Source organism: Pantherophis guttatus, chromosome 3 (assembly GCF_059756535.1).
Source record: "Pantherophis guttatus breed Tessera chromosome 3, ASM5975653v1, whole genome shotgun sequence".
Classification (NCBI taxonomy): domain Eukaryota; kingdom Metazoa; phylum Chordata; class Lepidosauria; order Squamata; family Colubridae; genus Pantherophis; species Pantherophis guttatus.
In genome coordinates, this window is record NC_142065.1 from 162,181,318 (window position 1) to 162,198,756 (window position 17,439).

At 33.5% G+C, this 17,439-nt stretch overlaps 1 protein-coding gene across 1 annotated transcript in view; it reads left to right on the forward strand.

Annotated features, from left to right (window-relative positions):
• The window catches only part of CEP76 (centrosomal protein 76), a 17,555-nt gene extending 433 nt beyond the window's left edge, over positions 1-17,122 (forward strand). Inside the window, exons 2-12 of the mRNA XM_034429421.3 lie at positions 1,901-2,056; positions 2,859-2,940; positions 3,784-4,008; positions 5,046-5,231; positions 5,716-5,813; positions 7,192-7,320; positions 10,043-10,234; positions 11,360-11,526; positions 12,213-12,546; positions 14,679-14,896; positions 16,187-17,122. Of these exons, the coding sequence (XP_034285312.1) occupies positions 1,901-2,056; positions 2,859-2,940; positions 3,784-4,008; positions 5,046-5,231; positions 5,716-5,813; positions 7,192-7,320; positions 10,043-10,234; positions 11,360-11,526; positions 12,213-12,546; positions 14,679-14,896; positions 16,187-16,325 (1,926 nt within the window). The 3' untranslated portion in view covers positions 16,326-17,122. The remainder of the gene's footprint in view (positions 1-1,900; positions 2,057-2,858; positions 2,941-3,783; positions 4,009-5,045; positions 5,232-5,715; positions 5,814-7,191; positions 7,321-10,042; positions 10,235-11,359; positions 11,527-12,212; positions 12,547-14,678; positions 14,897-16,186) is intronic.
• Positions 17,123-17,439: the final 317 nt, after the last annotated feature.

Below are 17,439 nucleotides of genomic sequence, written 5' to 3' on the forward strand. Positions count from 1 at the left end.
GGGAATTTTGTTCACGTAGCACACTAGACAGAAATATACTGGCTAATGATGATGCGAACTCAGTGTTGCAATTCTAGGAAAGGCGATTCTAACCTATTTTTATTCGTTCATTTAAAGTCTAAATGCTCTTTAGCTATTCCAGGGCATTATTCTGCTTCATCAAATCAAGGCGATGTTCAGGCTTGCTTCACATGCTAAATCAAAATGTGGCGCTTGTGGCTTAGGTTAGAATGTTGTGACAAGTTGTGACAACATAGGATTATAAACTATGGGTTTGTGTTACCAGAACTAACAAGCCTATTTTTGATTATGTTTTGTGATGGATTGGGCCACCTTTAACATTTAGGAGGGGCTGATGAAGGGCTGTGGAAAAGGTGGGGAAATAGGGAATTTGGGCTTTTGCAGGAAAGCTTGTGGAAATTGTTTTTTAATGATGATATATGTCTGCTTAAAGGCTTACATTGCAATTTTACCTAAATAAAGATGGAAGGAAACTTTGTGATTAGCAGTTATGATTAGAAATAGGTCCAAAAATCATAAAAAGGAGACCTTGGGTGCATATTGCTCTCAGACTACATAATGCCATTTTTTTTGACATAAACCCAGTGCTTAAACTTGGTCATTGATTTGTTTTGATGAATTTGAAAAGAAATGACAGGAAAAAGTGGCCTCGTGGAATTATTGAGTTAAGAGGCAATGTACTGTTGTGACTAGACTGATACAGGATGGTGAAGATTAAAATTAAAACTTCACTTCTGGAAAAATGCCAGTTCTAAATTTAGAATGTAGCTAGTAGTTGTTGATCTAGTACAGGTAGTCCTTGACTTACAACATTTAATTTAGTATCTCTTTGAAATTACAACAGCACTGAAAAAACTGACTTATGACCGATTTTCACACTTAGGACCATTACAACATTCCCATGATCAGATTGTCCCAGATCGTAAAGTGGGGCAAAACTCACATAACAAATGTCTCACTTAGCAATGGAAATGTTGTGCTCAATTGTAGTTGTAAGTCATCAACTACCTATAATCATAGTTGAAAGGAAGAATATTAATAGAATAAATAAGTTGGTCAAAAACTTGTTTGAGCCCATTTTATAACTACATATAAAGTGAAAATAAAATTGTAAATCTGGTGCTAAAAGCTTATTTTTCAGTTGTAAAAATTATGTGTTTAAACACATACAAATCAGTAAAATCAGTGGAAGTGTAAATGTATAGAGGGCTATACATTGTAAACTAACTTACCTAGCTGAATTTAGGATTTAATTTCAGAAATACGTATACATTTTGAAAAGAGTCAGCTATGAAGAAGAGACAGAAACACTGAAAATATCAAGATTTAATGCCAATATTTATGAAGTATGGATATAAAAGTGCATTCTTCTGCTGTTGAGTAGTTTGTAAGAACAACATTAATACTGCATTTGAAGTCAGTAGCTAAAAAGAGACAGTTACTACAACTTTATAATTGTTTATATGTTGATTGGATCATGAATATCACAATAATGGATTTCCACTTATAGTAGAGTTGGGGATGGTAGGTTTACAGTCCCTTCCAGAAAATTTACCAGTTGGGTCCTGCAAGCTGGTGACTCCAATGTAGTTCTGCACTTGCACTTATGCTGAAAAATATTATTCTTTTTATTCTGATAAAAAGATCTTGCAGAGCAGCAGGAAAGGTAATGCTGAAGGAAGGGTGAATGGGCAAAAATATTATTCTGCCAATGGATGCCTATGTCCTTTGTACATTGGAATAAGCCTTCTATTGATGGAAGAGCCAATCTGAACTTAATTTCATCTGGGAATTATCCTGCTCTTGTTTTAGAATGACTTATTTGAAAGGTTGGGTAAAATGTATTTTACAAATACTTAACAGAGATGTTTTCTTTTAGATGGATGTTCATAGCAGGATTCGAGCAGTTCTTGCTGAGACCATAAGAGAAGAATTGGCACCTCAACATCAACAGTTATCAGAAGAAGATCTAATGAAAGCCTTAGCACAGCGAGGAATCATTGATGATGTTATGAAAGAACTCAACTTTGTGTCTGTGAGTACAGTTTGGCATTAAACAAAACTATTCTGTAGCAATATTAATGAGCATAATAAAATTATTGCTCTCCTTGAACAGAGAATTTCTGATAGGCTTCTTTGTGATATAAATCTATCTAAAACAATATAAATGATTCTGTTTCTTTAGTGAAATGGAACAAAATGCAGCCTTATTTGAAAATAGCTTTTGGGGGTTAGGACACAGGGGAAGGCCATTCCTGGTGTATATTGCCACCTTTGGTATAAACTTGCCTCTGCCTGCTATGCAATCTCATTTGTATCCTTAAGAATCCATTCTGCAGGAGGTTCAAAAAAGAGACAGAAAGTAAATGACAACTTTGGCCTCACAGAGTACTTAAAATTGAGAATAAGCATAACAAATTTCTCCATTCCTGAATTTAATAGGAATGAGAAAGTTCTACCACCATTACCAATTGGTGTGCTCTCACCAAACAATAAAAGATAAATAAGCATCCTATTTCTCCCTCAATTACAACCTTGTCCAAAAAATTGAAAAATATACTAGTTTTCAAATCAACAAATAAGAGAATGTACCTGGGCCTGCTGAAGTGCAAATATTAGAATGTACTTATTTAATGCATATTTCAAAAAATACATACCAAAGAGTTTATTTGCTTATGAGTGTTGGAATAACCAGCTGTGCTGAATCATAAAGCTATTTCCTTAGGCTGGATATTTTGATAGAATAAAACAAAGTAAGAATAAAAAAAAAGATTTACAGAATTGTAAGAAAATCTGATTTGAAAATTATCTTAATTTTCTTTTAATTATATCTGTAGGACATAAACGACAGGGAAAGAATTTCCACTCCAAAGCCAACTACACACTTTGTTGACAGGCAACCAGCAGTATTGAAAAAAAGTATGTTACATATTGTCTTAATAAATCTTTAATGATAAGATTATTTTCATTCTGTGATTTGTTTACACTTCTTTCATTTTCTTTCCCCTCTATATATTTTGGACATCCTTTTGTAAATTTGTTTGTTAGTTTATAAAACAACTCTGTTTCAGGTAATCCTTGCTTAATGATGACTCAATAGTGCTGAACAAGTAGTACATATGACCAGTCCTCATACTTTCAAAAGTTGCAGTCACATGATTGCATTCAAGGTATTAGACAATCAGCTCAGAGTTATGAAATTGCAGCATCCCACATTCATATGGTCACCATTTGCAACCTTCATTACCAACATCCAACGAGCAAAACTAACGAAGAAGCTGGGAGGAGGTCACAAAGGATAATCACCTGATGTCACATTTAATGTAGGATTTGTTTAATGATAGTAAGCAAGAACTGCCATTGCTAAGGAGTCTAGTCAGGTGACATTGTTCTTTATAACCACTTAGCAACTGAAAATCTGGTCCCAGTTTCTATTTCTAAGCAAGGATTATCTGTAATATTAATCTTTCGCCTAAAAGGTAAATATAATATGTATACCTATAAAAATATATCAAATATAATTGTTAGATCTTAAATAATACAATTTGTAATTCCCTTTAAAATAAGTCACAACGTTGTTATAGATTTGATAGAAAAATAACGTATACATTTAAAATAAATATTAGGTGAACAATGTAAAGCACATTCTTATTTTAAAGAGTCTTTTTAAGGCTTCTGAAGATCTTATTCATTTTTTAAAAAATGCTTTCTGTATTTTTACATACCATTTGTACTACCTTATATTTTTCCAATACTTTACAGCAAATATTGATCCAACACGAAGGTATCTTTACCTTCAGGTTTTGGGGGGGAAAGCTTTCCTAGAGCATCTTCAGGAACCCGAACCTTTGCCTGGTCAAACTTGCTCTACCTTCACTCTTTACTTACATTTCCGGAACCAGCGTTTCAGCTCTAAACCTGTTCCGTGTGCCTGTGAACCAGATTTCAGTGATGGATTTTTGCTTGAAGTACACAAGGATACCTTAGGTAAGTAAATTTGTACATCAATCAGAATCTAAACATTATAAAAAATGAGATTTTTTTTTAATCTGAAAGACTGCAAACTTTATATGGGCTTTTGTTGAAACAAGAAAAGATCAAATTGATGACTTTTTGATAGATAATTATTTTTTTTTTTTAATTTGATTTATATGCCGCCCTTCTCCGGGGACTCAGGGCGGCTTACAATGCGTTAAGCAATAGCCTTCATACTTTTGTATATTTGATAGAAGGGTGGAAGACATAACTTTGTTTTTCTCTTTTAATTTCTTTTCTTTTTTCTATCTTTTTTTTTTTTACTTGTATATTTTTACTGTACTGAAAATTATATATCTGAAAAGATTATTAATGTGGAAGCTCAGAAACTTGTTTAACCTGGAATAAATTTCAGAGAAATTGATGGGGTTTATTTCTGAGCTGTACAAGATGGCATTTTGGGATTTCTTTTTTACATAAAGTTTTAAACATTTTAATGAATAGAGCTAGAAATTTATTCTATAAATAGATTACTTGGCTCTCATATAATGTAATCTGAATTCAAATGTGCTGCTCCTTTATGAATGAGTTTCTTAGCATATTTGGTATCTCACCAGTTTTAAAAACTTGGTAGCCTATTTAGAAATACTGTTTCCCATTATGGATTACCTTGCAGTAAAACAGCAAGCTAACCAGCTACTTCATTATAGTGAATTTGGTGTATTCTTTTTTTAATTCAATGATTCCTGGTGGAAGAAAAGCAAATGGGAATAAGGTGCTTAACTGTTTCCCTACTAACCTTTTTTTCAATCAAAACCTATATTTCCTTCCCTACTTCCAATCCTAGCTGTTTTTTCTACATGATTTAAACTGGTTATAAAGAATTGCTGAATTGTCATGATAAAAACTTTCATGTAATATTATGTCATGTATACGCTGAATATTCTTTATTAATTTTAAGTGAACTTACATAGATAACAAATAATATGAATGGGAAGCGCTTTTAATTGGAGTTTTTAGTTAACCCTAGTTGGATGTGATGTTGACAGGTGAAGGAAGCAAAATGGTTGATACTACCACTATGCTGTCCATATGTGATCCAGTGCACATTGTCTTGATCAAAACAGACACCTCGGGTGAGACCACATTAGTAGCATCCTATTTCTTAGAATGGCGATCTGTCCTTAGTGCAGAAAACAGGATAACAAATGTGGCAGTTGAACTTCTTGGTGTAGGTAAGTTTAAAACCTGTTTTAACATTGTGGAAAATGATATTGGGTGCAACTTTGAAAAAAAGATGGAATTAATAGTGATGAAAATGTATTTCATAGAAGAAAGTTCTCAAAAGTACTTTTTCTGAATTTTAGCAATAACATTTATAGATGTAGGAGGAAAGAGAATGGCATCTTAGGGTACAACTTCAGAAAGTCTAGTTTCTCTGTTGATCTTCCCTTCATTCTTCAGTCAGAATAGCTGGACCTTTTTCTATTATGTCCTTTGTTTTGCTGATTGCTAATAGTCCAAACTGATCCTATTTAAATTTAAATTTCTGCTTTGGGAAAACTTTCTCCCAGGCTTCAAACACATTTAATAATGATAAATCTAGTTATAAATTTAAGTAATACTATATATGGATATTGTATATATTTTGAATGCTTGATCTAGTAAAAGGTTTATTTTCTTAAGTTCAAAAGTTGTTCTATAACTTTTGATTCAAAGGTTCAGAATCAAAGGTTTCTGTTGGAGTACTTAATATCAAACTTGAAATCTATCCAAAACTTAACAAGACTCTTTCTCAGGAAATAGTTAATACTCAGGTATGTTTTAATTAACAATAATATTAATATAATTCAGACTGATTTTAATGTTAAGCAAATTTTAATACTTATTTCACAAGTTAAAATTTGTATATTATCAAGCATGTAGTTTTCTTGAAACATTCTGGTTTCCCTCCTAAATACAGGTAGTCCTAGAGTTACGACCACAATTGAACCCAAAATTTTCATTGCTAAGTGAGACAGTTGCTAAGTGAATTTTGCTCCATTTTATGACCTTTCTTGCCACAGTTGTTAAGTGAATTACTGCAGTTGTTAAGTAATTAATGGTTTTTAAGTGAATTTGGCTTTTTCATTGACTTTGCTTGTCAGAAGTTCACAAATGGTGACCACGTGACTACAGGACACTAACTATCATAAATGTGAGACAGTTGCCATATGTCTGCATTTAGATCACATGACCATGGGGATGCTGCAAAAGTTGTGTGAAAAATTATAGTGTCACTTTTTTTACAATGCCATTATAACTTCGAATGGTCACTAAGTGAACTACTGTAAGTCGAGGACTACCTGTAATCAAAGTTAATGTAATAAATATTAAAATGAATATGAAATATGGAATGAGTAACTCCAGTGTTTTTCAAAATATTATCACATATGCATTCTAGTTCACATTTTCTGTGGCAAATGGCCAATTTATGGTACTGTTTTGTTTTTGTTTTTTTTTGGTTTGTTTGTTTGTTTGTTTTAATTTGATTTATATGCCGCCCTTCTCCGAAGACTCAGGGCGGCTTACAATGTGCTCAGCAATAGCCTTCATCCTTTTGTATATTTATACAAAGTCAGCTTATTGCCCCCACAACTGGGTCCTCAATTGTACTGTTGAATCTGTCCTAAACAATAAAGCTGTTTCTAATTTTGTATGTATTTGATAATTCTTGCCTAATCTTGCAATAAAAAAAAGCCAGGGCAAAAGCATGGAATTTCATAGGAAGGATTTATCTTTATCTTTGAAAGTTTTCTGAAAATTGGTCAATATCATTAAAAATGTACTACTGGCAAAGTATTCTTTGTTTTGCTATGCCACAAGAAGTTTGGATCAAGTTTTAATCATTCTTGAAATGTGTTACTCAGCCAGAAGTACACTATTCTTATATATAAGAATATATAATAATAATGTATCTTACACTTTATTAACCAAGGACATTCGGATTTAAGATTAGAGCTTAATTACAACATTTATACCATGTTATTTATACCTTGAATTATATAAATATTTACTGTATTGTTTAATAGCAAGATGTTTATACTAGCCATTAGTTCAGTTTACACTAGCAGGGTATATGCTTTATGATTTATAATGAAACTTTCTGAATTCAGAAAAGAATTCTGAAACATATAGTTGTTTTTTCAATTACAGATGTCTTTAGAACGGCAGAAAACAGCAGAAAAGGAACGTTTGTTTCTTGTGTATGCAAAGCAATGGTGGAGAGAATACTTACAGATCAGGACTTCACACAGTTCAAGACTAGTGAAAATATTTGCCCAGGTATGGAATATGCCATTCCATATTCTAGACTTTACAGTTCATATAATATGGGAATAAAAGGCTGTAGAAATAAATTTACCCTGAACTCAGTATATGTTAGCCTTTCAAGTTAGGCCAGTGAGGAAACAGACACCACAAAATCTTAGGAACTTTAGTTTAGCTATTTACTAACCCATGCCAGCTGGGTCATTCATTCAGAGATATTTCTTACCTAAACAGATAAACAAAATGACCACATGTGGGCAAAAAAGCAATGGGATTAGGAGCAATTCCCAACTTCCTGCCAGCTTCCCCATGGATTTTGTTTGTGGGAAGCTGGCAGGGAGTGTTGGAAATTACTACTACTCCTCACCCTCCTCAGCTAATGTTCAGAATTGTCTGCCTGTTTCTGGAGGGGAGGGGAAGCAAAGCTGTGGAGAGCAAGGAAAAGTACACCCTTATTCCCCAGCATGTCTCCAAGGGCCCCCTCTCAAGAAGAAGAAGGCTGACCTGTCATCACGAGCACTCCCCAGTCAATACAATACTATCTCACAAGTAGACATCCAACTCATTTCCTCATCCTTTCCTTGTTGGGAGATTTCAGCCTTTGTGCCAAAGTAGCCACCATTCTGTCATCGGGCCCTGCCGCCATCCAATTGAGTACAGGGACCAGACAGAAGTGAAAAGGAGGATGCGGACATCACCTTCTCTTCTTCCCTTGTATAATGTAACCTATGCATTTCTGGGAAGTGTAGTCAGAAGATGCGGTGATGCTGAAGCAGCCACAATTTCCCCAAATTTCATTCCCACGGCCCTACCAGTAGCATTCTGTAAATTACCCATTTGAGTTACCTTAGTTCAATAATTGTTGCCCTACAACACAATGAAATTATGTACACGATCATCCACCCACTTAGACAGCTGATTTATGAATAAGCAAACACTTTCATCATCATGCCTGAAAAGCTCTTTCAAAACACCAGCAAACCATCCGCCCTCAGATTTAACTTACATAATATACACACAAAAATCTGCAAGAAATCTGATGATTATAAAATAGACTCTATGATTTACATTTTAAACAATGCATTAGAAGGAAAAACTACTTGTGATCTAAGACTTCAGTTGTAGAAGTTTTAAATGCCTTGGTTCCAACTTTTTATCTCAACATACCTGTTTTTTAAAAGTAATCACTATGTTTTATTCAGACTAGTATAAGAGAATCTAGTGATAATTTTTTGATGATTGTTTGGTGCTCTTTCAAAAGATGTTCTGGAAATTAGAGGATTATCAATAGTGGGGGGGGATGGTGCTCAGGACTGTAAGGAGAACTATCAACATCTGTCTGTATATTGCCCAGTTGAATAATATTATCCTTACAATATCATTATTTGTTTAAAAGTACAAAAATGCAATTGTGGAAGTATAACCATTTGAATTCAACGGTAGCATTGCTAGAAAGAATATTGATGAATTATTTCTGTGTGTATGTATGCAATTGTATTTTAATTTTCATTTAATATGCATATTGATTCTAGAAAAAACCTTGGCCTAGTTTTTTTAACAATTGCTATTTCCTACTACACTTTTAAAAACCATTGATCCAAAGAAGAATGTACTTTATCTTTTTAGTATTTTGCTATAATGAATCTAGTAGCTTTTAACAACAATTGAATTCATTCCTTATATTGCACATTGTATAAATGTTGAAAAAATTGACAGTAAAGTTGTATTATAATTAAATACTGGGTGGTTATATAATTTTTCCAATTTGTTACAAAACTGGAAACAAAATAAAAAACTATCAGATATGATAATTCTACAATTTATTCACTGTAATAACAATCCTTTTGATATAATCTATAGATGTAGATGGATGAATATAAATACAGATAATTTAAAAATTCCTTTCTGGTTACCCAAACCAGTGTCATCTAAGGAGTAGAGTGGTGGTCTAGGACTAGGACTAGAGACACCAAGATTCAAAGGTTGAATACAATGGAGCTTATTAGAAAACCTTGAGCTAGGTACTGTAGTATTTATATGAAAGCAGGGCACTTCTAAGTTCCCACCTGCAAAAAAGACTAGACAGAAAAATCGTAAATGCAGGCTAATTTCTTGTACAATGACTAGGTTCACGCTTTGACAATTTTTAACAAGTTAACTATTGAAACTAATCCTGAAACTTTCTCCCTCTCCAATAAATGTGTGCATGTGTCACATTTGTGTATAATTGCCTGGCCACTAGTAGACTTAAAAAATGGAATAAAATAAGGGGCCATATTGATTTCCTATCCATATAGTCAATTATTCTCTCATTCAAAGCACAAAATAGCCCTCACATTTCCAGCAGAAACAGCAAAAAAAAGAAAAAAGGAGGGGGGAGAATATGCTGGGCGGGCAATTGCAGAAGTTGAAGCCTGTGCTTCAATTATACCAAAGTTGGTGAGGCAGGAAACAAGCAACTGGATGAAGGAAAAAAAGAGAAGTCGTATACAGGTGTTTTTTTAAGGGTTAAAATTAAGATCTTAAGTTGTATCTCCTATATGACTTTATCTAGATTTAGAAGCTAAAGGAGAGATGGTTTGAGAAATATCCTGGGGAAAAAACAGTAGCAAATAAGTGAGTTCCTTAAAACAGTGGCAGCTATTTTTCATCCTGATTCTTCATAATAATTTTTGAAGTGTGCAGATGTTTACTGTATTTGATTTAATGTGCTTTTTCACACACCTTTTACATTCAGGATGAAAATGGGATAAACAGGCCAGTATGTTCATATATTAGGCCACTTCGAGCAGGCCGACTTCTGGACACACCTCGGCAAGCTGCCAGATTTGTCAACGTGATCGGTTATGAAAAAGCCCCTATCATTGGGGGAGGAAACAGTAAACAAGAACAATGGTGTTCTCTTTTGGCCTTTCTCTGTAGAAACAAGGTATAATTTAAATCTAAATTCTTCTATATTATTAACTCATAGTTCAAGCAATTTTGAATATGATGGCTTTCATCCAGAAGTCCTGTGATAAAATTTATCATGCCTTTGAACTGATGAAACATCAGCTTAGATGATTTTACATGTATATAGTATAGACATAAAGAAAACTATAGTTAAGCAGCAAAGTTCAATGTGTGCCTTTTCCTAGTATTGCTAAATAAGGAACAAATTCTAGCATATATTTCCTATATAATATAACAAGGTATTTGCCTTTTAGTAATAAGTTCCGAGTTTTCTTTCTCCAATAAATGTGTCTGTCATTTTCTAATAGTATATATTCATCTTGTTAACTAGGGATATGCAAAATCCAACTATTTGGAAATAAAACCTGAAGAGCATTACAGGTAGTCCTTTGAAGTTCCAGCTGATTTACCTGGGATACTCATGAACCAGATTCAAAGTTCTGTCGGTTGGGCCCTTCCATGACTGACCTGCTTTACAACCATCACGAGTTATGGCTGCAATGGGCAGGCTTAATTACGGTTGTAACTCAAGGACTAACTGTAGAAACTTTCATTTTTCCTTTGGATTATGCTGAAACTATTCAGATTCTGATATTCTGGAAGGGGAAGTGAATTTCAGAAATAAATTCCTCAAAGTCGAAGTAGTTTAAGGTATTCTAGAAATGGTGCAGAAAATTTATTTCTATAAGATGCTAAATTATTTAAAAATGGGATGGTTCAGAGGAGACCTGGACGATAATAAAATTGTTGGTAATCTATGAATCTAGACTAATGGTAGATGTGTGTATGTGTTCTGTTCTAGAAAGAGATTATTTTGCAACCTTTCATTTTTTTCTATAGATCATCCAATCTTTACAAACATAGACCTTCCAGCATAGGAAATTATTCATGTGTAAAGGAAAACATTTTATATATTCCTCTATATTTATAACAATAAATAATGGTATTTTTTTTGAGCCAAGAACTCATAGTTATTAGATAGTTGCTACATTAGTTATAATATGCCACTTACATTGTAATTAGATGTTAAGTTTTACTTTGTAAAAAAATAAAAATAGTTCTTACAAGTTTGTGTTCTACCTTTAATATATCTCCTCTTCAGGGTGATTGTGAAGATCATGCTAACCTTTTGTGTAGTCTTCTATTGGGATTTGGGATGGAAGCGTTTGTTTGTGTAGGAACAAAAGCTAAAAGCACTCCTCACACATGGGTGATGACTTACGGGACTGATGGAATAACTACTTTCTGGGAGAGTTTAACAGGACATAGGTAAGAAAAGTAGTAAAAGTATAGCAAGTTATGACAATTCAAATATCAGAATGCAAACTATTGGAAAGCATTTAGTTTTGTTTAACCAATCAATAGATCAAATTATTATTTAACAAAAATGTTTCCGTTCAGACTGAGCACACTACTTCATTAAAATGCCATGCAAAATAATTACTATTTTGCAGTCAAAAGTCAGCAACTTGGCCACATGTACATTCCATGAGAATAAATGTATAGCTCCAAAAGATATTTTCTCAGTAGTCTATATAAGTGGCACAATTCTGGTTAGGTGGCTTAAGGCAACCAATGTTTCAGTACAACATCCTTCTTTTCAAGGCAATTTCACAATGGAAGTGCTGTTTTGTGGTGAAAAACTGGTGGCATAAGAATGAGGGGTGACTAAAAGTACAAAGGTGAGGACAGGATAACTAACTGTCCTGGTGAAATACTGCATTATGAAATGAAGAACAGAGATTCAGGCTTAGCTCTTGAGTTTGCATAGGTATTTATGGATGTATTGTTGAATGAAAGTGTATTCTTCAACCCATCCCTGTATTTTTAATCAAAGTTGAACAATCAGCAACTCATCTATGCCAACATAATGTCGACTAAAAAGCTAATCCATGAGATTAATTTAAAATTTAATTTAACTTTTGCTGTATTAAGGCATGTCTTTTGTTCTTTAGATACATCCACAATCCTGTCAAACCTGATGATCCTCCAAATGTTAAGCAACCCAAGGCACTATATCCTTACAGAACAATAGGCTGTATCTTCAATCATCAGAAGTTTTTGGCAAACTGCCAGCCTTCTGATGCTGTAGAAATTTGTATCTTTGATTTGCATGATGAATCCAAATGGAAACCAATGAGTGGAGAAGCAATCAAATCTGTGTGTTCTCCAGGGGCCACAACGGCACTTCCATCTTTTCCTCCTCTCTGTAGTTCCACAACAGATGCTGCATCAGCAAGCAATGAACTAGAATTGCAATTTAGAATGTTAGTCGTAGAACATAGGAAGGTAGGTGTCTTTATTGGTAAGCGCTATGAAATATGTACATTCACTTTTTAAAGCCAATTTACTTTTAAGTTAACAAGTGTATGCTTCTTTAAAATTTGCCTCATATTTCTTTTGTATTTTTAAATGCTGCATCTAGGTATCTTAAATGCTTCTTCTGGTTTTTAAATTGCTCCTATTTCATCTTCTGTCCTTGGTTCTACAACAGTACTGGGTCAGTATACTCCTATCGTACGACCTATTTTCTATCAGACTCAGTTACTTTGCTATCAACTCAAATCTTTTTCACACAGCTTAATGTTTAAAAGAGTATGGTTGTTTAGAACAGCCAGAGTCAAGTAGGATTGAAACTAATTCTGGCAAGGGATAATGAGTTACTTAAGTAAATCTGACAACAGTTCATTATTGTTAATTTAAAAATGAGAATGTATATCTATATTCTAATCAATTCTTAGTAGAAGTACAGATACCCCTTGTTTAGCGACCACAATTGCGACTGGCAACTTTATGGCTAAGTGAAGTGGCTGTTAGGTGAGAAATTATGTTACTGTGCCTTCCTTTACCCAACCCTTCACCCTTTGGAATGAATTTGCTATTTTTCTAAAAAATTAAAAAGAGCACATGGTGAATTCCTCTTCATTATAACATCCATAAGTTTATTTACAGTAGTGAATATTGCTTTGCATAGTTATTAACTTTTTAATCTGGATGAATATAGGGATTTTCATATTTTTATTATATAAAATACAAAGAACAAAAGAAAATAGGAAATTAAGTGAGGGAATGGGAACGGGGGAAAGGGGATGTAAGTACAAGGGGGAAGAGAAAAAGAAAGAAAAGGAGGCATTGACTTCCAACTCTTCGTAGCACAGTACAAAATAAACACACTCCAACCTCAACTTTTTGCTTTTACACATTAATATATAACTAGCCATTTCTATAACACGAAATCTTTCTAATCAACAAAACCAAGTTTCATTTTTTTCTTCACAAGCAAAAATTCCAGAAGTGATATCCAAATAACAACATATTTTCCTCTTTAAATAAAGTAATCAAATTAACAATTCCTGCTTCATCTTCCTTGCTATGGAAATAATGTGTATTTCTATTTGCACCTAGTAATCTTAGTGAGCTATCACCATTTTTATTTACAACATTTATTGTGTCCTTTCAAATACTTTGGCCTTACTGAAAGAAAAAAATATAGGATTTTCACATAATCCTGGATTTTTCTTCTGAGTATCTTAAATAATAAAATAGAAAAGATGAAAAGGTTTCATTTGTACATAATCCCCGGATAGAATGGTAAAGCCTGAAGATTTTATATTACTCTGCTGGACAAAGTCACTGAAGAAGCTTAGAGGCTTAGAGCCCAGAGATTCCATGTCATTCATTACACCACTAGGTGGCAGATCAAGACAGTTAATATTTTTATTTTTTTCTTATTGTACAGTAAACTCAAAGTACTTATGTGCTAAATGATATATGATTTATTTTTAGAACATTCTCTTTACACCACCACCCGCAACATTTTTTTTTGAATAAAAAAAATACTTTATGGTGTTTGCAATTTGTAATGTGGTCTACACCCATTTTGTCCTGCACATTTCCAGCTAAATCTTACAAAATAACATAATATCTTTTTGTTCTTCAATCTTCAAGAGAATTTGGCCATGTCTGTAATGTAATTTACATTTTTTGAAAGTGCCTTCTATCAGAAAAAAAAAGTGATGAACTTTCTTAAACATTCACCTTCTGACCTTGTCCAAGTGTTTTAAGAAAACCAAACGTATACATTTCAAACATTTATAACCTGCAATAGTAAAATTGAAAATGTCCTTACAATGATTGCTTTCAAGTGACAAAGTTTAGTAGTACAGAATAAGGACTCAAAGAAGTGATCGTTTTCCCTTTACCTATTTTCTCTATAGATATCGAAGGGCATATGACATTGTTTTATAATTCAGATTTGTAAACTAAAAATATTATGAGTGAGGATAAAGTATTAAACTATTTAACTAAATTGTGTGTAATCTTTTCTAAAGATAAACCAGCAAAATTAGTTGTTATTCCTTCTCTTATAATTAATGGCAATTATCAGCTCCTTTTATGTTTTTTGTTTTGTCAATGTACAGGATCTTGGCCTTGCAACAGTTTGGGACGATCAGTTGTCTTATTTCTTGTCACCAGCTTTGGCAGCCTATGAACTTGAACGTACAACAGGAATTTCTTCAGGAAATGAAGAATTTCAAGATATTATTAGGAGGGCTGTACCAGATGGTCATACATTCAAAGGATTTCCCATTCACTTTGTGTATAGAAATGCTAGGAGAGCATTTGCTTCATGTCTTCGGTAAAACTTGTTTCCTTTTTTTTCAATATAATTTTTATCTAAGATACTGGTCTGATATTATCATTCTGTATAAGATATCTGATTCAATATTGAATCAAACAGAATAGAAAATTGGAAGGATCATGAGGAAATTATAAGAGCCAGTTCAATGCAGTGGTTAAGATGCTGGCCTACAAACCAGGAGACTTGATTCCTATGCAACCCTTAGGCATGAAAGCTAGCTGGGTGACTTAGGGTCACACACTAAACCTATTTCACAGGATGGTGGTTGTGGGGAAAATAGGAAGCCGAGGTATGAGGTATGTTTGCTGCCTTGAGTTATGTATAAAAGAGGCAGAATAAAAATCTAATAACAGAGTAATGCAATATTCATAGCTAGCAGAAACAGTGTCAGTTTGGATGTACTTCCCCATACAGTAAGTAACAAGACTTTTGTGGGGGAATACCATCACCATTTGATGTGGAAAATTTGTTTCATTTCTTACTGAGGTGATTAAGAAGGGCTTCAGAATGATACCAAGTTTCTGGATCCATTTTATTTAGACTTTTTATTAATAGTGAAATTGCTTTGATTATCTTGGTATATGACCTGAACTAAGAAATTGAAAGTAAGCTTGCCAGTTCTCCTGACTCTGTCATTAGCTTTTGATATTATTGCCATAATATGCTTTGGGACTGTTGACAGGATTGAGACTCTAGGATATTTGCTTCCATTCCTCTATGCGCGGTCTGAGTTCAGGAGAAGGTATAGAAGACTACTGCTTGACACCTAAGTTTACCTGCAATTATTTGCACTTTTATTACCTGACCAATGGATAAGGCCAGAATCCAAACAACTATCATTCTTGCTATTACATTGAATATTAATTTATTTAACTAAAAAAATCTGATTGGCTATGCAAATCATGTCAACAGCTGCAATTTGGTTTCTGGAGACCTGGTTTGAGATATATAGATGATGGGCTGCTGCCACAAGATGGATCATAGCTCATAAAATCAATAAATGTGTTCAGCCAAAGCACAATGAGCCTGTTTAGTAAGGTTCTTTTTCATTGCTTGGTTCAAGCAGAGGCTAGATGCCCAATTCATTTGAATTCTTCCCCAATCAGGAGGTTGGACTTGATGGCCTAAATGGCCCCTTTCAAATCTTCTATTATATAATGTGATTCTAAACTAGCTTGAATAAGTTAACCTTTTTGTGTAATAATTAGTATTCTCAACATATACTATAGGTACCATTTATTTCAATCAAATTACAGTAACGCTTCATGTTTCTGCTTCTTCAAATAGATCTCCTTTCTGTGAAGAAATTCTGTGCTGTAGAGGGGACCAAGTGAGACTTGCAGTTCGTGTCAGAGTATTCACATATCCTGAATCTGCGTGTGCTGTTTGGATCATGCTTGCTTGCAAATACCGTTGTATACTTTAAGAATTTTTTTGCATATTTAGGTGAAATTGTGTGTTATCACATGCAAACCTTATAGAAAGTCAAATATTGTGTGTGTTATGAATGCAAGCTGATCCTGGTCTCAAACCTGGTTAAATAGAATTCATTTGGATTGATTTTAATGGACTTAGTTTCTATGTCTACTTACTGTAGATATATACACTAAAGGAGCTATTTAAGGCTATGGAGGGTTCCCTCATGTTGAAAGATATTGGGATTGCCATTCAGCTTCCTCAGCTTTCAAAGAGCTAACAGGAGGCAGTCTGTGATATCTGACATTTTAGGGCCTTTAAAAAACACACACACCTGGAATCACTATTTTGGGTCCGTTTTAAATTAAAGGAGGAATTGGAAATGATTGTCTTCTATATGCTAACTGTTCCCATCCTTAAAATCCTGAAAAAAAGGCCAAATAGGCCAAAATTCAGCTAAAAATGCTGATTTTTATTTTTCAGCGTTAACCTCTTTGGTTAATTCTATTTTTCAGAGTTAACCTCATTTCAACTCACTCTCTTAATTCTGAATAAAAGCAGCATCAGTAACAAAAATCATGCCACTTAAACTTGAGTAAATTGCCTCCAGATTTTGGCAGCACATATCACTCCTGATTTCAGGAGATTTTAAAAACAAATATTTGAATACAATATGGTGGATCCCTAATAAAGGATACTGCTATACTGTTAGAATTGATCTGTGTAATTTTATACTGTATATCATGACAGAAATTGTATAATATATTTTATATATTTTATTGGAATAAAATCTGTGTTAATAATGAATGATTTCCAGAAGTTTAAGTTGGTAAAAATCTAAATCAGGTTTCTAACAACAATAAAACCATCCAGAAATTAAAGCAGCAAAATGTATACAGTTTTTCTACTAAAATGATAGGTGGGAACTTCCTGTATAATCATACTGTAATAGTTTACACAAAATCTAAATACTAATCAAATGGAGAAAAGAGATTCAGTCTGTCCATAAGGGTTAAGGAAAATGATTAGTTTGTGATATGAATATGCATACTTCCATCATAACTCAAGATCAGCTAATCTACAATTCAGATTTTGATTCTATATTGCAACTAAACATATCATTG